General features: G+C 45.3%; 1 protein-coding gene, 1 long non-coding RNA gene and 1 other non-coding gene across 12 annotated transcripts in view; 1 reads left to right on the forward strand and 2 right to left on the reverse strand.

Annotated features, from left to right (window-relative positions):
- The first annotated feature begins 6,566 nt into the window (after window positions 1–6,566).
- Window positions 6,567–25,958, forward strand: part of Arhgef2 (Rho/Rac guanine nucleotide exchange factor 2) — a 41,940-nt gene continuing 22,548 nt past the window's right edge. Inside the window, exons 1-6 of one of the 10 annotated variants that reach the window (XM_074047886.1) lie at window positions 6,567–6,712; window positions 8,126–8,243; window positions 13,966–14,004; window positions 17,108–17,216; window positions 17,909–17,948; window positions 19,091–19,184. In XM_074047886.1, the coding sequence (XP_073903987.1) occupies window positions 17,162–17,216; window positions 17,909–17,948; window positions 19,091–19,184 (189 nt within the window). In that variant the 5' untranslated portion in view covers window positions 6,567–6,712; window positions 8,126–8,243; window positions 13,966–14,004; window positions 17,108–17,161. Of the gene's footprint in view, window positions 6,713–8,125; window positions 8,244–13,965; window positions 14,005–17,107; window positions 17,217–17,908; window positions 17,949–18,655; window positions 18,919–19,090; window positions 19,185–23,598; window positions 23,830–24,023; window positions 24,165–25,958 lie in introns of those variants that run through there. The other 9 variants (XM_074047885.1, XM_074047887.1, XM_074047890.1 and 6 more) reach the window with 9 other exon arrangements.
- Window positions 15,119–15,224, reverse strand: LOC141414304 (U6 spliceosomal RNA). The gene has a single exon (XR_012439365.1). It is a non-coding gene; the product is annotated as a U6 spliceosomal RNA (small nuclear RNA).
- Window positions 20,624–23,547, reverse strand: LOC141413907 (uncharacterized). The gene is made up of 3 exons (XR_012438924.1): window positions 23,496–23,547; window positions 21,454–21,554; window positions 20,624–20,952 (listed from the first exon to the last, which is right to left on the reverse strand). It is a non-coding gene; the product is annotated as an uncharacterized lncRNA (long non-coding RNA).

Below are 25,958 nucleotides of genomic sequence, written 5' to 3' on the forward strand. Positions count from 1 at the left end.
ACAGGCATGAGTCACCTGCACCCCAACTTCCAAAATTTATTAACAATGAAATCCATAACCTGGCCCTTTGGGCCTTGGATGCAGATGGGTGCCAGTCAAGAGTCAACCCGGAGGCTGATCTGGGCAGATGGCTTTTTTTCCATACTAGCCCCTGCCCATCCTTGTAGTTGTATGTAGGTCCTCTTGGGTTCTCTTCTCTGTGCCTGACACTTGGTAGTTGCTAAAGTAATGTTTGATGAATGAATGAATCTTCTCCATCCCTTGCCTTTCCTTTCATTTTTGGAGTTATCCTGCTGTCTGGCAGTTGGCAGGAAAGTCAAAGAGAGTGGGTTCAGGATATCAGTGCTCAGACTAGGCAGGCTGATGGGTGAAGACACTGGGGTGTCCAGGGCACCATAGATGGACTGTCCAGGGCATAGGAATGGAAAGGAACTGCAGTTACTAAGGCCTTCTCGACCTGAGAATAAACAAAACTCTGCTCAACCCTCTGTGCCAGGCACTGTTGGATTAATGATTTACTTTTTATGGGAGAAGAAACAGTAGGTTAAATTTTGAACTATCAAAGGGTTTTCTGTGTCCCTGTCCCTTTAGGAGACCTAGAGGAAAAGCCAGCAGACCACATCCTCTGGTCTCTCCCTACCTCCCCAGTCTTTATTACCTATTTTTGTTTTGTTTTTTGTTTTTTGTGTCTTCTCCATTATTGCCCCCCTATAGGGAGATTCAGGACCCCACATACATGCACATATAAAAAGTCTCCCAGGCTTCAGAAGGGCCAGCATTGACTCCAGTCCACCATGCCTAGCTGGTGGTTCCTCTAGGCAGGTCCCACTCCCAGTGTTTGCTGGCAGCAAACAACCAGAGCCCTGCCTGCCCCATCACCTGATTCTAATTTCTAAGATAACAAAGGGAAATAGAGGATAAATTTAAATTCTTTGGAACCACCATCTAATTTCTTTTGGAAGCTACTTTCTCCATGACTGGCATCATGGAGGTGGGTGGGAGGGGGGGGAATGACAGTGTTGACAGATTTCTTTCAAAGCCAGATGCTTGCTGTCTTTGGGAGCTTGTTTTCTGGTTTCAGGTAAGAACCTAGGCTTTATACTGTGATGGATCAGCCATCTCCATTTCCAGTTCACAGTGGGCCTTTGAGCAAGCTACATAAGTTGCCTATTTCCTCATATGTAAAATAGGCAGAATAATGTGTATCTCAAGAATGGTCCTGATGGTGTAGCTCAAGCAATAGAGCACCTGCTTTGCAAGTGAAAAGCCCTGAGTTCACATCCCAGTTCCACAAAAAAAAAAAAAAAAAAAAAAGGCCAGACACCTGTAATCCTAGCTACTCAGAGATTAGGAGGTTCACAGTTTGAAGCAAGCCCAGGCAAATAGTTTGTGAGACCCTATCTCAAAAAACTCTTCACAAAAATAGGGCTGGTGGAGTGGCTCAAGATGAATGCCCTGAGTTCAAGCCCTAATATCACAAAAAAAAAAAAAAAAAAAAAAAGAAGATATGGTCCTGAGGACTAGACAGCTTGATATAGACACTCATGAATTAACACTTTTCTTCTGTGGGCTTCAGCTGATCTTAGGTAAAGGGCATGTTGTAATCCTCAGGTCCACCCCCCCAAACCTGTAACAGAATGCCTGGCTGATATGCAATTAACCTTTTTTTTTTTCCATTTTTGTGTGACTGGGGTTTGAACTAAGGGTTTCCTGCTTGAGTCACACCTCCAGTCCATTTTGTTCTGGTTATTTTGGATATAGGGTCTCATTAACTATTTGCCCTGACTGGTCTTGAACCACAATCCTCCCGATCTCAGCCTCCCAGGAAGCTAGGTACAAGTTGTAAGCCACCAGCATCTGGCTTACAGTGAGCCTTATTGTCCCTCTTTGATCTCTTTCCTCCTTCCTGAGACTTTGAGACCCAGTTGCTTTAGATAGCAGTCTCAAAATTTTTTCTGTAAAGACACAGAAAAAAATATTTTAGGTTTTGTGGGCCATATTGTCTCTGTCATAACTATCAACTTTGCTGACAATATGTAAATGAATGAGCATGGCTGTGTTCCAAATGGGGGGGTACTTTATTTATGGGTACAGAAATTTGAATTTTCATATAATTTTCATGTGTCTCAGTATTTTTTCAACTATTTAAAAAAGATACCAGAACAGATTTGATCAACAGGCTATAGTTTGCCAAACCTCACTGTAAATTACCTGAGGTTATTCTGTCACCCCCCTCATTTTGAAAGTGATGGCTTTGTGGGGTTCAGCAAGTCCCACAAGACGAAAAAGCTGTTGCTTGTTGCTTTTGCTTGGCTACATGTACACTTTTCCATCAGAAGTTGTTTGTGACTACTAGTCTCCATCACACATAGTTGTATTAGTGTCAGCCCATAGGGGTTCCTTATTCTCTCTTTCTCAAGATAAAACAGTGGGTCACCATTGTAAGATGCCTATTTCTGCTTTTATCTTAGGTCGCCTCTCCAGTTCTAGTTCTCCATTTTAATATGCCTTGTCTTCACTCTGGCTCTAACAATACAATAGCACTTATTATTGATAGCACAATGTCACTTATACTGCATATGCTACCATTAAGTCTCTCAACATCTTTACAAGGTAGGTATTATCCTTCTCATTTATAGATGATTCTGAGGCTCAAAAAATTAAGCAAGTTCCCAAGGTCATGGTTTATGAATGCAGCAGAACTAGCACATCTGATGGACTTCAAAGCCACTATTACACCCTAAAGAAATTATGCTCTTGGAATTTTGAACAGCAGATGTCTCTCTATAGTCCAATATTATAAGTTCTCATCCTGGCATCCAGTAGTGTATAACAAATCACTGGTAACTAGTGCAATCAGTGAAGATCACACACTCAGAGGAGGGGGCCGGAGACACTGATGGTTTGTGATGGTAGAGAGACAGGAAGATAAATAAATGACTGCTTGGAGTCCCTTCCTGCTTCCCCCCCACCCCTACCTCAGGCGTCTGATCCCAGACCTATTTCAGAATCTCCTGTCTCTCTGCTCAGCGGAAACAGTGATGTGACATGATATGATCTCATTCTGGAGCTAAATAAAGCCATTGTGTGAGAACCAGCCCTGGCCACTCCCTTGCTCCCTTGCACCATTTCCTGAGTTCATAAGGCAGGGGATGGTGGGCTGAGAGAGAACTGACAGGAGGAGAAGCAAGGAAGAGAACAAATTATGAACAGAAATCCCAGCTTGAATTTTGGAAAATGGAGAAGGGAATGTTTCTGGGAGGGGGTCAAGGAAACCTGGCTCAGTCTCATTTCTTTGGCATTATAGTATGGGATGGATAGAGGTTAAAGAACAGGAAAAAACTCTGAAAAATTAAATGATTATATGTGAGGGAGAAGCTGCCCAATAGATTCCATTCTCATGGTGGGCAGAGACTGAGATGAAATGCTCAACAGAAGGTGTATCTTTGGGAAGAGATTGGTCTCTAGTTAGTGTGAGCTGTAGAAAGATGATCTTTGTGTGTGTGTATGTGTGTGTGTGCAAAGATCTAAAGATCAGCAGTGTGGGGCTGGGAGTATAGCCAGTGGAAGAGTACTTGTGTGAGGCCCTGAGATTACATCCCAGCACTAGTGGGGCTGAGGCAGCAGCGTCCTATTTGTTCACCCTTCTTCCTTCAACAGGAGGCATCTTCATAGATGGGGGAAAAGAACGGGGCTACATTTCATTCATCTTGCCAAATTCAACCCTATGGGCAGAGACCACAGGTTGAGGGTAGGTGGTACAGCTCAAGCCACATTTCTGCTTCTGGGAGAATACCTAAGATCTTCCCAATGGCCCTCAATTTCTGTCCTCTCTCCAGCCCCCAGTCCTCTTTACCTAATGAGCATCTCCCATTCCTACTCTTCTCCCCATCTCAGCTTCTCACAATGCCTCTTTGCCAACCCCTTTTGGTCCCAGATCTCAGGCTGCTGGTCATCAGGGACCATTCCCTGACCCTCAGACTCCATCCTACCTTCTGTTTCTGCCCATCTGTTTATAGCTAGCACTCCAGAGGGCATGGGATTGAAGTATGTAGATAGGAAGGAGAGGGTCTCTGCTGGGAACTGGCTCAGAGGGTCCCCCCTGTGTTGCTGCCAAATAGGAAGAACATGGATAAGCTCAGGGCCTGGGCCAATTTCTCCTGCCTCTTCTTTCTCTCCTTAGATTCATGCAGCAGGGAGCAGAATGCCATCCATAGAAGCTGAGCCCCTGGATCCCTTCCTTCCCTGTGTTGAGTAGACTTACAGTTGCCATAGCCACAAAAACTTTCTTCTCAGCAGCTCTGGGAGGGGTGGGACACTGGAAAGGTTGTAGTGAGGGAGGGAAAAGGAGATTGAAGGAAAAGCTTTCTGATAACTGGAAGTGCCTGAGGAGGGTAAGACAATTTATAGAAGGCTTGACACCCAAAGAAAGCCTGGAAGGAGGTAGGATTCTGGTTCATGGTTTTCTGGTCCTCCTGGGTGCTCTAACATCTGAGTAGCTGAGGGTGTTCTTGGGAGAAAGGAGCTTAGGAGACTTCTTCCAGCAGAAAATCTAGAGACTGACCTTGAGGATGTCTACAGAGGTACGCATTACTTCCCTTCCTGCCCCTCCATCACCTTGGTACTCTGGAACTCTTGGTAATTCTTTCTGGAGTGGGGCTTATTTTCAAATTGAAGAGTGCCTGAGAGTTCTTCTTCTGAGACACTGAGGTGACCCCTAATATCAACCAGAAGTGTTGGGCAATGAGGACAATGCCTATTGGGAAAGAGGGAAGGGGATGAGTGTGATGTGGCTCATGTTCACAGCGCTTCTTTCTGTGATGTAGGGAAAGGTCAGAATGGTTCCCTCACTCTTTTGTATGAATTCTTTTTAAAATTATTATTATTATTATTATTATTATTATTTGTGGTACCAGGGCTTGAACTCAGAGCCTACAGTTTGAGCCACTCCACCAGCCCTTTTTTGTGTTAGGTATGTCAAGATAGGGTCTCAAGAACTTATTTGCCTGGACTGGCTTAGAACCTCGATCTTCCTGATCTCTGCCTCCTGTGTAACTAGGATTACAGGTGTGAGCCACCAGCACCAGGCTTGGTATGAATTCTTGAGAATTCTTAACCTTCACTCATCAACTCTTTTTCCCCCCTGCTACTTTATTGACCTAGAATCTCTTCCCTTCCCTTGGCCAAAACCTAACTATTCCACCTTCAGACACATCTCAAAGGTCTTCCCTTTCTTGAGTCTCACAACTCCTAATAATCACTCACCCCTTTGGCAGCCCAAAGCTTTTTGATGAAGTTTCTTGTGTCATCTGATATGTTCTAACCAGTTAGTTATTTGTGATTTGTGGTTTTGTTTGTGTACACACACATATACACACTCACTCTTACCACTACCGTGTGAATTCCTTGAAGACAGAAACATTATTTATTTCACTTAACTTGGCTTTTTGATAGATAGATACTCAGTAAATGGAATAATAATGAGTGAACAAGGACTGTTTTTTTTTTTTAATCTTTTGGTGGTACTGCAGTTTGAAGTCAGGGCCTCACGCTTGCTGGGCAGGCAGGCACTCTATCACTTGAACCACTCCACCAGCACTGTTTTTGTCTGTTTGTTTGGGATATTTTCAAGATAGGGTCTTGTGAACTATTTGCACGGTTTTGAACTGTGACCCTCTGGATCTCTGTCTCCTGAGTACCTAAGATTACAAGCATGAACTACCAGTGCCTGGCTCCTTTTTTATTTTTATTTTTTTGTGGTGCTGGAGTTTGAACTCGGCCTTCTGCTTGCTAGGCAGGCACTCTTACCACTTGAGCCACTCTGCTAGCCTTTTTTTTTTTTTTTTAAAGACAGGGTCTCACTATGTACCTGGCCTGGAATTCACAGTCCTTCTGCCCCTGCCTCCTGCCTGAGTACTGGTATTATAGGTATTTGCTACCATACCTGGCAAGGATCTCTTTTTTTTTGGTAGGACTGGGATTTGAACTCAGGGCTTTGTCCTTGCAAAGCAGACACTCTACTGCTTGAGCCATACTTTCAGTCCATTTTGCTCTGTTTATTTTTGGAGATGGGGGTCTTGAAAACAATTTTCCCAGGCTGGCTTCGAATCATAATCCTCCTGATCTCAGCCTCCCAAGTACATACGATTACAAGTGTGCACCACCAATACCTGGCAAGGATCTCTTCATGTACTAGAAAAAAAGATTAGGCTAGGAGTCAGAAAACTCAAGTTCTAAACTTTGTACACAGTTCATTTCATGACCTTAACCCAGCCTTTCTCTAATTCTGTGCCTCAGTGGTGAGTGACTAGATGCTCTGAAGCTTGGCTGTGACATCTTTCAAATTCCAAGGTTCTAGAACTCTGCTCATCCTTCTCTTTTTCTTGACTCAGACTGGCCTGTGTGTGCCTCCCATGAACACAACTGTCCCAGAGGTGTTCCTCGCAGGTGGAGACCCTGTGCCCCAGGGCCGCACTCGCCGCTGCCTGTCTGCAGTGGAATCCAGACAGCAGCTGGAGGAAGAGGAGGAGACCACGGAGGAGGAGGAAGAGAAGGAGGAAGAGGGGAGGGAGGGTAAAAAGGAAGAGGGGAATGGCTTCCATGCTTCACCCCTCAGAAGATCAGGGGCTTTCCGTGCCCATAGCCACACCTATGACCCCTTCAAAAGACATAGCTGGGGGCCTGGAAGGGAGTTCCAGGACCCACTGAACAGGTAAGTCCCAGGGTACCATCCGTCCCTCCTTCCCTCAAGACCTGGACCTTAGAGAAAGTGGTTGGGAAAGAATATTCTGGTGCCCTTGACCTCACTGATCTCTCTGGAGAGATAATGATCTTTGTAGAACAACAGTTGTTGAGGAGACCTAGGCCTCTAGTACTTTCCCTGGACAATTAGTACCCACCCTATGAGCTGCTGGGGAGGATGGACCTTGCCTTCCAAAATAGGACTCTTGCCAGTGGCCCTAGCTCCTTCTTTCTATCTGATCTCACAGGGATGTTGGGGGTGGGGAATGGGAAAGAGGTGTGGAGTGGGATATCAGGATACTTGGGCCCCACTTTGAGTTTCTTAGAACCATATAATGATGTCAGACTATAAGGAACTCAGAGAACTGTCTCATTTTACAGATGAGGAAACTGGGACCCAGAGAACTTTAGATGGTTTCTTGAGAGAAGTGGGTCCAGGGTTGGGACACTGGGCCTGCTGCATTCCAAGATTTCTGCCCACCTGCTGGTTTTGGGTGGAAGCAGACCCAACATGTCTTGAGGTAATTTACAGTGTAGGGCTGCAATGGGAGAACAGCTGTTCTTGCTCAGAGTTTTGCATGTTTTGGCAGCCTGGGGGAGAGGGACCCATCTCTTCCTTCTCCCCTGGAAAATCCCTAACCACTTCCTCAAAGACAGAGGAAGTCAGAAAGAAAAGGTCTGGGGGTCCACATGAAAAGTTTAGTGTGAGTGGTCATCATAGGGGCCTGCTAGCAATGGAAGGGCACTGTTCCTCTGCTTTGGTAATGGTCCCCTTGGACAAATTCCTTTAGCCCTGGTGAGTAAACCTAACTTCTTTAGCTCCTGGGCATGGCTAGCTGGGCTGAATGAAGGGAGAGTACCTTGTCCTTGAACTGGCTGGGTGGGAACTCAGTAAAAAGAAATGCCTACAAAGCTCACCTTCCTATGGGCATCTGGTGGAAGACAGATGCCCTGGGTAACCTGTGTGTGGCGCTAACTGTATCTAAGAGTGGCCCAGGTGTCACCTACCTTTTGTGGTTGGGCATTAATTCTGCATCTTAGGTCTACTAAGCACACCAGTTAGCTGAGTTAAGGACAAAAATTGGCATCAGAAACCAGACAATGAGTGAGAAGTGAGCTTGTTCTTCCCTTCCCCCAAACACATTCTTCTGGAGAGCAGTACTGCCCTGTGACCAGTAGGGGCCACCCATGTCCGCAGCGAGCTCTGCAGCTATGCCAAAGCAGAGCCCCAAAGGGAGGCCAGTTTGGGTCTGGGCTGTGCCTATGCCAACAGGAAGGGCCGGGCTTGGGGCAGGCAACTGGGCTGAGCTGAAGCGGTGTTCCTCCCTGGTACCCATCACTGGCCACTGGCTTCAGAGGGCAGTGGTGGCAATGTGTGTTTCAGGAGGAGCCTGCAACCATCGGGATGCCCAGACACCCAGGAAGCCCCCTTTCTGCAGAGCCAAGAGGAACTGGACACCTTTCTGGGAGTACAGCAGCAAGGTGGCCGACCCTCCCACCTGGTATGACAGATCCCCACGGAGGCCTTTGCCTTGCTCCCGTTTCTTGTCCCTTGCCAGTCCAACACTACTCTGTGCCTTTTCTGTTCTGCCAGCTGCTGGATCTCCTTGTGCCCAGGCATTGCTCTGACTCGGGCATTGCTCTGACTCCATCTGACTGAATCTGAATTTTGTCTGTACCCCTCTGTATGCTTCCCTGGGTCTGTATGCTCTGTTCTTGACTCTTGGTATCCTGCCTCTGTCTCTTTCTCTAAGACCCTCTGTTTCTTCCTTTCTATGTCTATTTCTCTGTGTTGATGTGGGTATCTCTGTTCCTCTCTCCTTAAAAGGCCCCTGTTCCCCTAGTTTTCATAACCACTTCTTTCTGTGGATCCCACATTTCCCAGAGTTGGAGCTGAATTTATTATTTGTGGGATGAAACTTGGCATCTGGTACCCTGAAAGATATAATAGTTCTTTAACAAGATAGCCATAGGTGTATTGCTGGATGTAGGTTGTGGTGGAGCAGTTGCTTAGCATGTGCTAGTTACTGGGTTTTATCCCAGCAGGGGGAGAGAGAGAAAGAGAAAGAGAGAGAGAGAGAGAGAGAGAGAGAGAGAGAGACAGACAGACAGATATCCCCTTTCCCAGTTATGTTCCCTTAATCTAGAAGCAATCTCTTCTCTTTCTTCTTCTCACTCTAAGGGCCACTGATGATATATAAAGGGTTTGGGAGATCCCACTGGGTCTTCTAGCCCAGAATCCCAGAGTACACAAAGAAGTCTAAAGGTTGCTTCCCTTCCATCTCATCCCCTAGCTGGGCAGCAATTCCAACCCCAGCCTCAATGTTGGGGTGCTTACTGTTTATGAGAAACACTAAGAGAAAAAGGCTGTGTCCAGTCCGTCAGGAAGTAGCAAGAATCATTCTATCACCTGCTTTTCTCCATCTACATTTCTGCCTGTCTCCCCCCTACACCCATTTCCATGTGATATAGTAGAAAGAACAGGATTTTGGAACCAATTGATTCCTAGACCCTTTGACGAGCTGAGGAATTTATTTCATTTTTCCAAAAATCAGAATAATAAAAGTATCTTTCCAGGTTGTAATTATTAGATGAAAAAAGGATGTTAAAATGCCCTGGCACACAAGATGAGTTCAATACACATTTTCTCTTCTGCTTTCTCTTCCTTTGCCACCCTTTCCCTTTATTCCTCCTTTCTTCTTTCTTCCCTGCATCTTCCTTCTCAGTTTTATGTTTTCTTCTTTCCCCAGTGTTATTTTTTCCTCTTATAGTGCCTTCCTACTCTGATTCTTCTCCTGTCTTCATCTAACCTTTAAGTCCTCCCTCACTCCCCCTGCCCCCCCCCACCTTTTTTTTTTTTTTTTTTTTGGTGCTGGGGATCAAACTCAGGGATCCAATCCAGTCATGCTAGGCAACTGTTTTACCACTGAGTTACATCTCAAGCCCTCCCTTTAGTAGTCTCTTTGCCTTTATATTTGGGATTCTTGTTTTTTCTTTCTTGCTGAAGTACTCCAGCATAACCCACAGACCAAAAGCCTGAGGCTCATTTAGCTAGACTTGGGGGTTGTAGACTGACCCATAAGCCAAGTCTAGCTCCAAAATTTGTTTGGCCACTCTGATGCTTACACTTTTTAAAATTCAAATGTTCTTAAATGGGACCTCTGCTCTCCAGTTTGCCAGAGTTGCTAATACTGTCTGTTGTATTTCCCCTTTGCCATTTTATTTTGTTTTTGAGAGCTGAGTGGGTGGCTCACAACTATAATCATAACTACTCAGGAGGCAGAGATCCGGAGGATCGAGGTTCGAAGCCAGCTTGGGCAAATAGTTCGTGAGACCCTATCTTGAAAAACCCATCACAAAAAAAGATCTGGTGGAGTGGCTAAAGGAGAAGGCCCTGAGTTCAAACTCCACTACTGCAATATATATATATTTTTTTCCTTTCGAGACAACCCAATACCCTTCAACTCTCCATCTCCCTGCTTTAGCTTCTCAAATGCTTACAGGTATGTGCCATCACAGCCACACAGTCAGCCTTGTCTTTTTAATATAATATTTAAAATGAATGCTGAAAAAAATCAACTACCCATCTCAAGACTTAGACCAACACCCATGCCTTTATCTTTGTTTCTATGATTCTCTTTTCATGTTTCCTGCCTCCCCACCATCTAAAGAGTTACCATTTACCTTTTAAAACATCATTTTGCACAGAGGTGTGGCTTACATGGTATTTTGGTACACATTGCCAGAATTTCTTCAGGGTATCTACCTCATCATAGAATTGTTGTGTCACAGATTGTATAGATATTAATTTTTACAAGATAATGTCAAATTGTTTCCCCCTTCCATTAGTATGGTACGTGTTTCCTCTGATCCACATCCTCCTCAACATTTTGTGTCATCAGACTTCTTAACTTTGCCACTCTAGTCATTACAGATCTCATTGTTGGCTTGGGATGTAACTTAGAGTGCTTACATAGCATGTGTAAGGCCCTGCGTTCCATCCCCAGTACAAAAAAATAAATAAAAACAAATCTTTTTTTTTTTTTCAGTATTGGGGCTTGAATGCAAGGCCTACACCTTGAGCCACTCCATCAGCCCTTTTTTTTGTGAAGGGTTTTTTTGAGATAAGGTCCCAGCCCGGTTTTGGAACCACAATCCTCCTGATCTCTGCCTCCTGGGTAGCTAGGATTACAGGTGAGAGCCACTGGCACCCAGCTAGAATTTTTTAATTAAAAAAACAAACCTTACTTATTGCCGAACAACACACATAAAAGCCATACATTAAAGAACCTTTGAGATTTTCATTGGAGTCACATTAAATCTAAAGATTATTTTAGTAAAAGTTGATTTCTTTATAATATTGAGTTTTACTATCCATGAAAATATTACACCTCCCACTTAATGTCTTTTAATAAAATTTTATAGTTTACCCATACAGGTCTTGTGGATATTAGACTTATTCTCCCCCCGCCTTTTTTTTTTTAGCATATATTAATTGTAAGACTTATTTTTATGTTAAATTTATATCATACTTTTTTGTCAAGTTTTTAATTCTAACCATTCCAGTGTGATACCTTAGGGATCTTAGAGGTATCTCTTTTTATTCTATTATTATTATTATTTTGGTGGTACTGGAGATGAACTTAGGGCCTCAAGCTTGCTAGACAGGTGCTCTACCACTTGAGCCACACTCCCAGTACTTTTTGTTTAGCTGTTTTTCAAGCAGGATCTTGCATTTTCCCAGAGCCTGCCTGGATCATGATCCACCTATTTATACCTCCTTTGTAGCTGAGATAACAGATGTGTGCCACCATATCAAGATCATTGGTTGAAATGGGGCTTCCAACTTTTTCCCTGGGCTGGCCTTGACCCACTATCTTTCTGATCACCACTGTCTGAGTAGCTATGAGCTACCGTGCTTGGCTGCATTCTTGGTTTTAATTAATATTTTCCTGTTCAGAGATTATGTTGGGCATATTTTCACATGTTCTGTGATCATCTGACTATATCCTTTTTTCTTTTCTTTCTGTAGTACTAGGGATTGGACAGATGGTCTCTCCCATAATAGACAAGTGCTTTACCACTGAGCCATGCCCCTCCACCTCTCCCCCATGTTTTAATTTTTTTAATTTAGTCTATTTTATTTATAGCTTTTTTTTTCATTTATTCATATGTGCATACATTGTTTCGCCATTTCTCCTCCCTGCCCCACTACATCTTTTTTTTTTTAAATATTTCAGAGCATTGCAGTTACATTATCTGGTTTTCTGACCTGCAAATAGATACCATAAATGGATTTTTTAAGTTATCAAATTAGGTACATTCAAAATATAACAATTATACATATGTCAGTTCACAAAGTGTAATTTGCTAGAACATATCTAAAGAATTTAGAAACAGCCAGGGGGCCAGTGACTCATACCTATAATCCTAGTTACCCAGGAGGATTGTGGTTCGAAGCCAGCCCAGGCAAATAGTTCCACAAGACCTTATCTTGAAAAAAACCATCACAAGAAAGTGCTGGTGGAATGGCTCAAAGTGTAAGCCCTGAGTTCAAACTGCAGTACTGCAAAAAAAAACCCATAAAGTTTATTTGTGATTTCTTTTTGGGGGGGGTCTTCTCTATATGAACAGTTATACCATCTTCAAATGAAATTTGTATCTTCTTTTCCAGTATTTATTCCTTTCATTTCTGTTTTCTTGCCTTTCTGTGCTGGCTTGGATTATAGTATGGTGAACAGAAATGACAATAAAGAGCATTCTTGTCTTGTTTCTGATTTTAGAGAGACTACATCTTAAGCCTCATGGTTTTGCTGTGTGGTTTTTGTGTATGTGTGTTTTGTGGTACTGGAGATTGAACCCAGGACTTTATGCATACTGCATAAATGCTCTATTACTAAGCAATACCCCCAGCCCAGGTTTCACTATTGAAATTGATTTTTTATTGTAGTTTGTGAATGATATTCTTTATCAGATTAAAGAGGATTTTTTGTATTCCTAATTTCCATGACTTGGGTTTTAGAATGAATGAGTGTTGAATTTTATCCTATGTTTATCTGCATTTACTGAGACTTTTTTTTCTCCTTTAATGTGTTATTGAGGTAAATTTCATATAAAGACTTTTCTTATGTCAAACCATCCTTGTATTCTTAGGGTTAATCCAACTTTGTAAAATGGATTCTCAGGGCTTGGGATATAGTTCATTTATAAAAGTGCTCATCTAGTATTTGCAGGGTTTGATCCTCAGCACCACAAAAATAAACAAAAAAGATGGGTTCTCTTTTTTTTATACACTGCTGGTTTTCATTTGTGGCATCAATTATCTATTGCTATAATAAACCAACCCCAAACTTAGTGACTTAAAAAAATTGGCCTTTTTTTGTGGTACTGAGGTTTGAACTCAGGGCCTCATGCATGCTAGGTAGGCACTCTACCACTTAAGCAACTCTCCTACCCTGCCTACATCCCCTCCCCCCCAAAAAAAAGCCTTTTTTGCCTCATGATTCTGTGGATGGGCCATTTGGGCCGGGCTTAGCTGATGGTTCCATTGCAATTGCCTGGACTGCAGTTATCTAGTGGTTTGAATAGGGTGGACGGTCAGGGAAGATCAATCTTGTTTTTGTCAGTTGGCAGGCTGTTGGTTACAGTACAATACATGGCTTTCCAGAATGCTAGCTTAGACTTCTTTAGATGGAAATGGCCTTCTAAACAGGTAAAGGTGGAAGCTTTAAGGTTTCTTTCTTCTTCTTCTTCCTTTTTTTTTTTTTTTTGAGTGTGTGTGGAACTGGGGTTTGAACTCAGAGTTTTGCGCTTGCAAAACAGGCACTTTACCACACCTCCAGTCTGCTTTAAGGTTTCTTGAAGCCTTGGCTCAAACTCACATAATGCCACTTCTGCCACATTCTATTCATCATAGTCACAGGCCAGCACAGATTCAAAGAGTCAAGAAATAATCTTGAATAGGGGAAGCTTGAAACAATTTGTGGTCATTTAAAATCTACTACAGTTGACTAATTTTTTTTTCATTTTTGTACTTATGTGTATAGGAGGTTATATTTCCCTTGTAGAGAGAGTAGAAGAGTTTTTGTTTTTGTTTTCTCTTCTTTGGAAGAATTTATGTAAGATTCTATGGTCTGTTCTTGAAAAATCTTTCCAGAACTGTTTGGCCTGGTATTTTTGTTTTGTTTATGGGAAGATTAACTATTGATTCCATTTCTTTAATAGGACCATTCAGACTTTCTCTTTCTTCTTGATTCAGTTTTGGTAAGTTATATACACAGATTTGTAAGAATTTGTGTATTTCATTTGCATTTTCAAAATTATTGGCATGAAGTTGTAGGTAGTATTATCTTTTTTAATAAATGCTTTTTCTGTAGTTAGATCCACTTTTTCATTCTAATTTTATTTGTGTTTTCTATCACTCTTATCAAAGGTATTTTATTTTTCTTTTCCTAAAACACAAATCTTGGCTTTATTGAGCCTCTTTACCTTATCTTTTTGTTTACTATTTAACTGATTTCTGCTTTTATATTATTATATGCTTCCTTCTGTTTTCTTTTGATTTGTTCTTTTTCTAACATCTTAAGTTGGCATAGCTCATTAACTTTTAGTTATTAAATTTTTTTTGGCGGTAGTGGAGTTGAAACTCAGGGCCTCATGCTTGCTAGGCAGGTGCACTACCACTTGAACCACTCCACCAACACTGTTTTTGTCTGTTTGTTTGTTTGGGGTATTTTCAAGATAGGCAAGTGAGCCACTCCTCCAGTCTCCCCAAAATTTTAATATAAGCACTTTAAGGCTACAAGTGCCCTTTAAATACCACTTTCGCTATTTCCAACAAGTTTTATTCTGTAGTATTTTCATTATTTTATAGTTAAAAAATATCTTTTCTCTCTTTTTTTTTTTTTTTTTTTGGTGGTGCTGGGGTATCAAACCTAAACTCAGAGCCTTGTCCGTGCTGTATCATTGAGCTGCACTCCCAGCCCTAGAGTTTTGTTTTATTTTCTCAGAGACTTTTTTTAACTTAGAAAAATTAAATGTAGCAAACTTACATGTACAGTGAAATGCATAATTAGGGAGTAACACCTGTGTAACCACCCAAAGCTGAAAAAACAAAACAAAACAGAGACAACCAAAGCTCAGAAGCTCCCCAAGTCCTTCCCCATTCATATCCTCTCTCTGGCAGAGATGATCACTTTCATGACTTTTGAAACAGATTTTAATGGTTTCAACTTACATATGCATGTATGCATCTCTAAACAGCATCCATAGTTTTGCCTGATTTAAATTTTATGATTATAATCATACAGTTTATAAATCTTTTGTGTCTTGATTCTTTCATCCAACATTATGTTTGTAAGATTCATCCCTATTTTTTTTTAACATGGAACACTTCACAAATTCTGTGTCATCCTTGTGCATGGACAGTGCTAATCTTCTCTGTATCATTCAAATTTTAGTATAAATGCTGCTGAAGTGAGCACTATACTAGAATTTTGAACTTAGGGCCTCATGCTTGCTAAGCAGGTGCTCTACCACCTGAGCCACTCCACCAGTCCTTTTTTGTGTGGGGTACTTTTTCAAGATAGGGGCTCACAAGCTATATACTTAGGTTGACTTTGAATTGTGATCCTCCTGATATCTGTCTCCCAAATAGTTAGGATTTCAGGCATGAGCCACTGGCACCTGGCCATCCCTGTTGTTAAGTAAGCTGTGGTTTGTTCTTTTTTGTCAAATAGTATTTCAGTGTATAAATATATTTCAAGTTTTTTTTTTTTTCAGTACTGGGGTTTGAACTTGCTAGGGCCTCTCACTTGCTAGGCAGGTGCTCTACCACTTGATCCACTCTGCCAGCCTGATATTACAAATCCATTATCCAATCTACCAAAGAGGGACTTCTAATTTATTTGCTTTGATCAGTATGATACAAATTATTTGAAATGTGTTAAGATTTACCTTATGGCCTAATATGTGGCCAGTTTTCATAATGCCCCATGTAGTTTTGAGAAAAAAGCCTGTAAAGATTGAGCAAAGTCTATGACAATTTCTATTACTTTAAACCCAGGCTGCCTAGCTGGTCACCAGTGGCTCACGTCTGTAATCCTAGCTATTTGGGAGTCAGTGATCAGTAGGATTGTGGTTTGGGGCCAGCCCAAGCAAAGAGTTCCCAAGACCCTATCTTGAAAAAACCCAACACAGAACAGCGTTAGTGGAGTGGCTCAAGTGGTAGAGGGCCTGTCTAGAAAGCATTGAGGCTCTGAGTTCAAACCCCAGTACTGCCCAAAAAATCCACAAAAAAGCCCCCCAAAAGCCCCAGGCTGCCTCAGTTTATTTCATTGCCTGCCTGGCCTGTATAGGTTGAGTTGACATTTCTGAGAATCATTCAGGGTAAATCTTATCTAAGATATTTTCTATATTCAGAAATTCTAGAGGACTGGCAGAGTGGCTCAAGTGGTAGAGTCCCTGATTTGCAAGTCTGAAGTCATGAGTTCAAACTACAGTCCCACCAAGAAAGCCAGGTCAGGTATGGTGGTACACATCTGTAATCTCAGCCCTTAGAAGGTTGAGGCAGGAGAATTGTGATTTTGAGGACAGCATGAGCTACAAAACGAGACCCTGCATCAAAAACAAAAACCAAACAAATAAGAAAGAAAAAAATTTTTTTAAAGAAAGGAAAAAGAAAAAAGACAAAACACAGCTGAATGTGGTGGCATATACCTATAATCCCAGCACTTGGGAGACTGAGGCAGGTGGATCAAGACTAAAAGCCAGCTAGGCTCTGGTGGCTCATGCCTGTAATTCTAGCTACTCAGGAGGCAGAGATCACATGCATCTTGGTTCAAAACCAGTCCCGGGCAAATGGTTCATGAGACCCTCTCTCAAAAGCCCAACACAAAAAGGACTGTTGAAGTGGTTCAAGTGGCCTAGCAAACATGAGCCCTTGAGTCCAAACACCAGTACCACCAAAAAAAAAAAAAAAAAGCAAGGCCAGCCTGGGCTACATCAAGACCTTGAGACCCTGTCTCAAAAAACTAGGAGGAAAAAAAGAAAAAAGAAAGCCGGATACATAACGTTTATGTGTATTTGAAACATCACATTATACTCCATAAATATGTATAATTATTATATGTCAATTTAAAAAGTAATATAAAAAGAAAGAATGGCTGGGTCCACTGCAACAGAGCAATGATCTAAATAGCAGCAATAACTTCTTGACTACGTCAGATGGAATATCCCAGATATGACTAGTTGAGAAGGGTGGGAGGCCTAAAATTGAAGAAGGGCCAACCTGTGGGAAAGTGAAGAGCATGGGGGGGAGAGGGGACAAAGCATGACCTTTGTATGAGGACTTCTGACATGATTCTAGGCTCAGAGTTCCTGTCACCCATCTGCTGGCTCTTTGGGCTATTGGGCTACTGGCATGCTTTCCAAGTCTGTTTCCATGAGTTACCTCTTGGACTACTCAGATCCAGATGGTAAGTAAAAGTGGTGGTGGCCCCTCCCCAAGTCTGTCTCTCCAGGAGTCCTCAGAGCCAGCTGTTTAGGGTCTAGATGTCCTGGATTATTTCCAACAAATTTACCCTTAGAGCCCCCAAATGCCTCGATTCACATAATAGATCTTAATTCAAGAGTTTGGTATTCTGAGACTCTCCTGTCAGTGAAAGGGGGATATAGGACTGAGTGAGGCTTTCCTACCTCCTGTCACAAGAGATGGGGAATAGTTACCTACAATGCATCTTGTCCTCAAGATAGAGTATTGGGCTGGCAGAATGGCTTAAGTGGTAAGAGTGCCTGCCTAGCAAGTGGGAGGCCCTAACTTCAAACGCCAGTGCTATCAAAAAAAAAGTTGTATCTATTGAAAAAAAAAAAAAAAAGAGTATTAGAAGCTCAGTGTAAAACCTCAGCCCTCTCCACTCACCAGAAATAGGACTGAAATATCAGTCCCCCCATCCCCATCTTCATGTAATCCTGGTTCCTAAATTCTTCAGCTCTGCTCTACACAGTCCCCGCCCTCAGTCCCTGCTCCCCAGTGCCCGCCCTCAGGAATGGCGTCACATGCACCTGCAGCCTGGGAACCTGATCCAGGTGGAAGGGGTGGGGGAGGCAGCCCTTGGGCGCCTTTGTCTGGCTTTAACTAGACACTTCTCTTCTCTTTTTGTGTTGGCAGGGAATTTATGCCAGTCCTCTGCCACTGACCTCAGCAATCGGTGAGTTTGGGGGACTTGAAAGGCCTAGAGCCAGGAGGAGCAATGGGTCTGGTCATGGATTTTGTAGCTTCAAGGGTCTCCCCGCATCCTAAAATACTGTTCTTCTGAACATTTCTTATGAAAAATTAGATATCCTTCTCCCCGAGATGCATAGAATTTATCCTCTATTCTCTGGTACACTGTAGCCCCATGGGATGGCGGACAGATTAGGAAAAGGAATAGCTAGACCTAGGGCGTCAGCTGAATAAAAGAGAAGGAGATTATTTGTTGTTGTCACTGACAAAAAGGAAAGTGGACAGATCTTGGAGAGAGATGGTGACCAAGGACCACGAATGGGCTTTGGATGACTCAGATAATGGGGAGTAACCCAAAGGAGAGCTAGACAAGGGCTACAGAGCTCCCAGCAGAGGGCAGGGCCTGAAGCATAGCTCAGGAATGGAGATGGAGGCTGAGAGAGTTCAGTAACTATGTAAATAAGCATGCAAAATCAGCACCTGTTTATTTGGCTCCTATGGCAGAAGGCTGATTAGAGTGGGGTGACTCTAACTCAGTATGGCTGTGGGAGCAAGTAACGGGCCCTTTAAGATATCAGGCTCTGATTTGTGGTCCTGAAATTCTCTAGCTGACACATCCCTCCTGGCTCTGGATTTGGGATTAGCTCATGGGATGGGGCTGATGAAATCCCAGGAAATTCAGTCCTTATTGGCTTTAGGCCCAGAGGTTCTTTCCAAACAGCAAAGGGTCTACATAGGACTCTTGTTCTGAGAGGGGAAAATGCCCCCCTGGAGGGCCCTCACCCCATCCACTTCCGCTGGAGAGCAGCAGGAGGGAGAGTGGGCCCTCCCATCCGGAGCCTGGATTAGGTAGGAAGGGGGGAGTCTGCATGTGTCTGGGAGGAGCCCAGAGGAGTTTCCTCGTAAATAGAGGGGAATGAAAAGCTGAACTGTCCACATCCGGGAAGCTCTAGGAGGTGGGGGTTGTTTTTCTCCCTCTCCTTTCCTCACCTTTTCTCTCAGAACCTTTCCTTCTATCTCCATTCTCTGCTGGTCATGGCACTGTCACCCTCCATCTCTCTGGGAATGTCTTTTTCTTCTTTTCCAGCTCTGTCTCCAACTCCTCACCTCTTTCTTTTTTTTCTATAGCTATAGCCAGCTGGAAGGGGACTCAGGTACCTGGGCAGGCTCCTCCCTGCGACGGACCTTCAGCTTCCTGTTGGGCATGACCGGCAAGGCCAAGGTAGGACCCAGCCCAAGGTAGGAGCCAGCCCTAGAAGTAGGAGGCCAGGACCTGCTGCCCTCCCCCACTTTCCTTCCTCCCCATATCACCATGCCAACCCTCCCCAACTCTCCCTATATAGAGACTCAGGGCAATGGCTCAAATTTTAAGGGGGTACATGCCATCTCTCTGAAACTCCATGTCTGTGTCCCAGTACATAACCTTTTCTCTGCTTTTTCAAATGCCTCCAGCCATACAGCTAGCAGCCAGCTGTGACTAGCTAGAAGAGAAAATAGGCCTCAAGGCTCAGAAGCTGAGGAATAGCCTAGCTTTCCCCTCACTTTAGGCCTCACATAGCTAAGAGGTAGGCAGCAGAAATCTTGCCCATTGGACATAGTAATGATAATGATTACAGCAATACTTTTTACTTCTTCATAGAGTATTAGAGTTTGCAAAGTGCTTTTACACTCATAATTTTATGGGTGGATACGGCAACTGAATTTGTTGAAATAAGACCATAAGCAGAGTGGAAGCTAGGAAAGTGTATGATTATAAACCACATGCTTACGTTACATGTGTGGCCATGTGCATCCTGATCCCAGGAAGTGAAGGTGCACTGCTCTCCTCCTTGCCACTCCTTCACTCTGGTGTGACTGCAGCCTGACTGGCAGAATTAGCCACCCCCTCTTTCCTCTCATGACCTCTCCAATTATGCATGTGCTTTCCAACCTGGGGTGGCCTTTGAGCACAGACAGAAACCCTAGAGAAGACCAGCACTTTCCACCTGCAAAACTAGGGCTCTCCTTTGGGCCAGCCTCTGAGCCAGGATTCCCTTCCTGTGGGTCAGTGGGGAAATAGAGATGTAAGCAGGTCCATTGTTTAACACCTTCTCCCCATAAGTCATGGGTGGGGAGTTAAGGCTGATGGAGGTATGAGATGGCATGTCTCAGAATGTCTCAAAAAAGCAAGTGGAGAATCTTAAAGCCACTGCATATAGGGGAGGGCAGGTGGGACAGAGAGGATTCTTCTCTCAGGGGGCAGGCAGGGAATGCTAGAGAACAAAGCAAACATGGAGCCCTTGGGGTCTGAGTACCTCCCTGCCCACAGGCTCTGTTAGTTCAGGGTAGGAGAATCTATAGGGAATCACCCTCTTTTCCTGCAGTGGGGATGCACTCCCTTTTCCTCAACAGGATCTCTGGGCCTGTCTTCCTCTGTTTCCCTCTCTCCAGTCCCTTGTTGACCTTCTTTCCACCCTCAAGAATGTATGTACCTACTTCACATAATCTTTTCCTTCCCTGTGCCCAATTCAGGACAGGGACCATAAGCAGGTAAACGTCAGGGTAGGGCTGGAGAGCTGCTCAGTCAGCCAGTGAGAGAAGGAGGTGGCACATTCCTTGTATGGCTGGCCAAATGCTTTCTCAGAGGTCATCTCATTTAATTCTTTCAACAACTTTGGCAAAGACAAGTTCTTTTAATTGCTATTTCACAGACAGTATAACCTAGAGGTTAGGTTACTTGCCCAGGATCTCATAGCTAGTATGAGGTGAAGTTTTCACTTCCATTATGTGGCCTCTCAGTAAGCCCAGCACACCAGCCTTCTTCCACCAGCCTTTGTTGGGTGGTCATTGGGGTCAGTGTGTCTTAGTAACCCCCTCCCAGAAAGTTCAAGGTCCAGAGTAATTAGAAGGTAGGCAGACTTCTCCTGGAAAGTGTGGGGCTTGGGCCCTCTGTTCACTCACTGGTCAAGCTTCTAGCAGCTAGGTCCTTCCTTGAGGCTTCCTCTCTAGCCCTGAAATAGTAGGGATATATTTTGTTAGGTTACCTGGGGGTAATGAAGGTGGCTACTTTTAGATTCTGGCAAAAAATTTTGTTCTTGTATATCTAAAAACATAATTTCTGAAAATATATCACTGGATATAGGAGTAGAGCTATAGAGAATAGGTTTGGGAAAAGAGGGGACACCCAGGAGAAGGAAAAGTGTTAATTGTTTCAGAAGATACAAAAATGGAAACTGAGTTCAGTGCCAATGGTTCACCCCTGTAATCCTAGAGACTCAGGAGGCAGAGATCAGGAGGAACGCAGTTTGAAGCCAGCCTGGGCAAATAGTTTGCAAGACCCTATGTTGAAAAAAGTTCATCACAAAAAAGGGCTGGCAGAGTGGTTCAAGGTATAGGCCCTGGGTTCAAACCCCAGTACTGCAAAATAAAAAAGAGAAGAAAATGGAAACTGAGTCAAGTGGAAAGCTTAGCTCAGTAAATATGGGTTTTTTAAAGGTAGAACAGATACTTACTATGATCATGAAGATAATTTCCCAGGGCGAGCCTTATCCATTGCACTCGGGATGTGCTGGGAAACTCAACTGCATAATTTGCGGTAGGGGAACTGTCACTCCTGAAAAAAAAGAAGAACAGTTTCTCCCCCACACTCCCTTTTATTTAGAGGGTATAGAGTGAGTGAGGGGCAAGATAACAAACAGCAGGTGGGATGGAAAGCAGGGGTGGGCCAGTCCTACTTTTGGCTCACACCTATAATCCTAGCTACTTGGGAGGCTGAGATCAAGAGGATTGCAGTTCCAAGCCAGCCTGGAGAAATAGTTTGCAAGACCCCATCCCCAAAATAACCAGACCAAAATGAACTGAGGAGTGGCTCAAGTGCTAGAGAGCCTGCTTTGCAAGCACAAAGCCCTGAGTTCAAATGCCAGGCCCATGAAAAAAAAAGCAAGGCTGGAAGAAGGTTAGAGAGTCAGACCCTCTCTTTCATAGAGACTTCTGTGTTGAGTTTATATACTGAGAGATTCCTCACAGAGCTTAGGGTTCAAGTCCTAGGTTTATTAGTACTGGGGCAGAGTTTGGCCCTTTAAGATGTTATCCTCAGCTTATAGCACCCTCCACCCAAGGGCCTGGGAGAAAAGCTGAGGTCCCAGCCCAACCAAGGTCTCTTGGCCCCCAGTGGGTGGGACTATGAGGCCAGGATTCTGGCCTCTGGCTGGCTGTTTTAAAATTTAGTACATTCCTCAGCCTTGGCTGACCACTGAGGGGAGGTAAGTCTGGAGTTCGAGGGCCAGGAGCCTCAGGACTGCTGGTTTGGGTGATTTTCTGGAGTCTTCCTATAGGTCTTTCCGGAGGTACAAGCCTGGGGAACCAGTCTTGGACTGGGGAAGTTCTTTCTGCTTCTAATTGTCATTCAGCCTGGACTGGGCATGATTTGTTTCTACTCCTTTTTTCTAGCCTTTGCTATATAAGTTTCCTAAACAGGAGAATGGGTGCAGGAGGTGAAGAAGGAGTTGCTAGGCAGTATGTGTGTGGGGAGGGGGGCAGAAGGAGCAGCATGGGGGTGGTGCTGGGGTGAGGAGCCCAACCAGCTCAGCCAGTGGTGAGGCAGTGGAGCCCAAAAATAGAGACAGAGACTAAAATTGGCACCTACAAGAGTGCTGAGTTGGGCTTGAAACCTGCAGCCTGGAGCTTCTGGACTTGGGTTGGGCCTCCTCTCGCTCCCTCCTTCTCCTGAATTTTTGAGACCTGAATAAGGCAGGATCCCGCAAACTTAAATGCTCTGACCTAAGGCTCTCTGTGCTTTGGCATCTACAGAGAAATGGGAGACCCCGAGAGGTGAAAATGAATTGCGATGTGAGTGATTACAGTGAGACTAGACTGATTTTTCTAGATCAGGTTGGGACAAAGAGTCCAGAAAGATAAAAGTTCAACTTCACCTTTCTTCTCAGGGAGCGACTTTGACCATGCCCTACCTGCTCCCTGACTAGGGCAAGCTCTAGTCTTCTGATTCCAACTTAACTTGCAACATATGGAAGTACTTCATGAGTTTCCTCAGGAAGGGTGGTGAATTCCCACCTTCACCGCTCAAAGTAGCTGGTAAAGGCGGGGCTAGGAGGAGGATGGGCAGTGTGGTCAGGAAGGGCCCAGAGGGGTGGAGGTTTAGTGGGCGAATACTCTCAATTCTACTTCTGGGAGTAAATCCTCCACTTAAGTCTACTGAAAACCCAATTTCTAGTTCCCCTTTTATTTCCCCTCCCTTTTGCTACCCCTGGGCTCCTATCGTGAAAGGAGTCTGTTCTGGTCTGCTTTGATGGGCCCTGAAGGCCAGGAAGGAACTGGTCCCTGGTTCCCTGGAGCGGATGGAATCCTCCCGCCTGCTAGTCTTTAAAGACTGAAGTTATGCGTCAGGGAAGGGGGAAGGGAAAGGGACTAACTGGGGTCTGGCGAGGACTGCGGGGCTGGCACTCGTGGGTTTTAAGAAATGTAGAGCTCATAGGCATTGGGTCTAAAGGGCGCCCCCAAGCGCTGGAGGGGAAACTGGCAGAGGGGCCCCTCAAACCTGTCCAGGGACCTCTGTCCTCCATGCTGCCCCAACTCAAACCCGGGCGTCCCATCCCGTGTGTTGGTACCCCGCCCTCCCTCTGCTCCGCCTCCCCCCCTTCCTGAGCAGGGGGGAGGAGACTAGGGTTTGAGGAACTGGCTCTGGGTGCCGGGCTAGGGGAGTCAGACTTCCTGTCCCCGAGACCGAAGCGTGTGGGCTGGACCCCTCCCCCCACAATAGCTGGACGCCTGGGTCCGTGAGGCGTCCTCCCTGATCGCGGCATAGGATTATGTCTCGGATCGAATCCCTCACGCGGGCGCGGATCGACCGGAGCAAAGAGCTGGCGAGCAAGGTGGGCTGGCGATACAATCTCTTCACCCCCTTCCTCCCCCGCCGCTGTCCTCAAGGTGCCCTCCGACCCCCGGCACCCGCCGTGCACCCTGTCTCCACGCCTGCTTTCTGGGCGCCAAAATCGGGCGGAGCGGTGGAACGGAAAGCAGCGGGACAGGGTGGGTGGGGACTGTGAGTGAGTGGGGAGGGGGTTGGGGGAGCAGGAGACAAGACCCGTGCTGCCTCCAGCTCCTGCGAGCAGATTCTTTGCCCGGACCCGGGAGAGAGCGAACCAGGTTTGGTCGCCTGGGATCTGGCGGAATCGTGTTTTGGGCCGCTCGGAAAAAAGTTGCTCCGGTAAGGGACCAAGCGGGAAAAGAGAAGCGTGTGTATCGGGGGTCGGGACGGTAGAAGCTCTCTCGCACCCTCTCTGCGCCCGGGGACCCCAGGTAGCTCTCTGTGGCACCCCCCACCCCCAGCCCTAGTCTCTGGTTTGGTCGTTCCCCCTTTGTCCCCGCCATTCGGCGAAGGGGCGGGAGGGGGTGGTTTCCCAGCTTCCTCCCACCACCACCCCTCCGAGACAAAAGTCAGCCCCTCCTCTCCTCGCAAATGGACTTTCCAGCTGTGATTCAGTTCTCCCCTCGAGGTGGGCGGGTGGCTGGGGTCAGGACAGCATGCGTCTGCTTGCTTCCCCCCAGGCCATTACCCTCAGGTGAAGGGAGTGGAAGTCTTTGTGTAACTAGGATGCTCTCCTCCATCCTGAGCACCCCGGTGCCTGGAACACAGGGTGGCCTCCCATCCCCATCTGCTCCACTGGCTTCCTGGCTTCTTGTTCTCCCAGCCTGCCACAACCAAACCCCCTAGGCTGACCCACTCTCACCTCCCTCAGCGTTTATTCTCTCTTACAGGGTTCAGCCTTTGACCTGTCATCTCCAGTTTAGGTGTATAATTATCCACCCATACCACCCTGTGACCTGGTCACTCCTCTCCAAGTTTCCTTTATCCCTGCCTTTGTACCAAGCCCACTCCCAAATTCCTTGACTTCTCCACACCCTAGCCCCCAGGAAATGATGAAACGGATTTGTAGGTGAATAAGTGAGCTGGGAGGAAGGCGGTGCATGCAGACAGTACCTCTCAGCTCCTCAAGGCACCCACACTACCCTGTACTGGTTCTCAGAAAGGCCAGTCCTCAGCCCAGAGCTACTTAAATCTCAATCTGGCTTCCTTCTGAGCCTAGTGTCCTGCCCTGTGCTCCATGGCCTGGCCAGTGTAACTGATCACCATTTTCCAGCAAGGCAGCAGTACCCCTTTGGAGCCCTCCAGGGAATGAAAAGCCCTTCCCTCTACCGCCTCCTGAGTCCTTGCCTGACTACCTGTCTTGATATGTGATAGAAGGGGTCCATCCCTAGATGGGGGTGGGGCAGGGAAGAAGGCTTTTAAGACTTTCCTTTGGGGTTTCAAATTAGATTCTGCTATCCGGAAAGCAACCAGGGATTTGAGTAGCGCCTAAAACAAACAGAGGGCCGGGGTGAGATGACTGAAGTGTGGTAGAACAGTGGGGTGGCAGACACTCTTCACAGCCCTGTGCCAGGCCAGCCCCAGCTCCCAAAGTCTGTTTATTTTTTCAACCATTTGAGCTGAGACCCTGGAGTAGAGCCAAGGGGGGCGGGAGAGGTTTTTGAAACCACGGAAATTAGGTTCCACCCTAAAAAGGAAAGCCGTGGGGGAGCCAGTTTGGAGGGGGGTTAGGGCATCAGAACTGGTGAGGGGCTGTAGGAAGAGGGTCTCAGAGGATAAATACTGGAGTCTTTTCTCCATTAATGGGGAAGCTGGAAGGCTAGTTAGTTATCTTGCCCTGTGTTTTTTTTTTTCTTTTTTTTTTTTTTTGTCATAGTGGGGGAACTGGGAATCCAGAAGCCTGGCTCTTTTCTACTCTGGGGCTGGCAGAGAGGGGGGATTGGGGAAACCAGCTGGGGGGCTGAGTGGGTGGATCTGAGAGGGCAAGAAGGCCACTGGAGGAGGGTGTTTGTCAGTTTGGGCTGGTCGGAAGGGGAGGGCCCCCTCCGGAAAGCTGTGGTTACCGAAGAGGGGAGTTGGTTCTTAGCCAACAAACCCTGGATCCCCTCTTCCCCCCTCCCCGAAGCACACCAG

This window comes from Castor canadensis, chromosome 11 (genome assembly GCF_047511655.1).
Source record: "Castor canadensis chromosome 11, mCasCan1.hap1v2, whole genome shotgun sequence".
Taxonomy (NCBI): domain Eukaryota; kingdom Metazoa; phylum Chordata; class Mammalia; order Rodentia; family Castoridae; genus Castor; species Castor canadensis.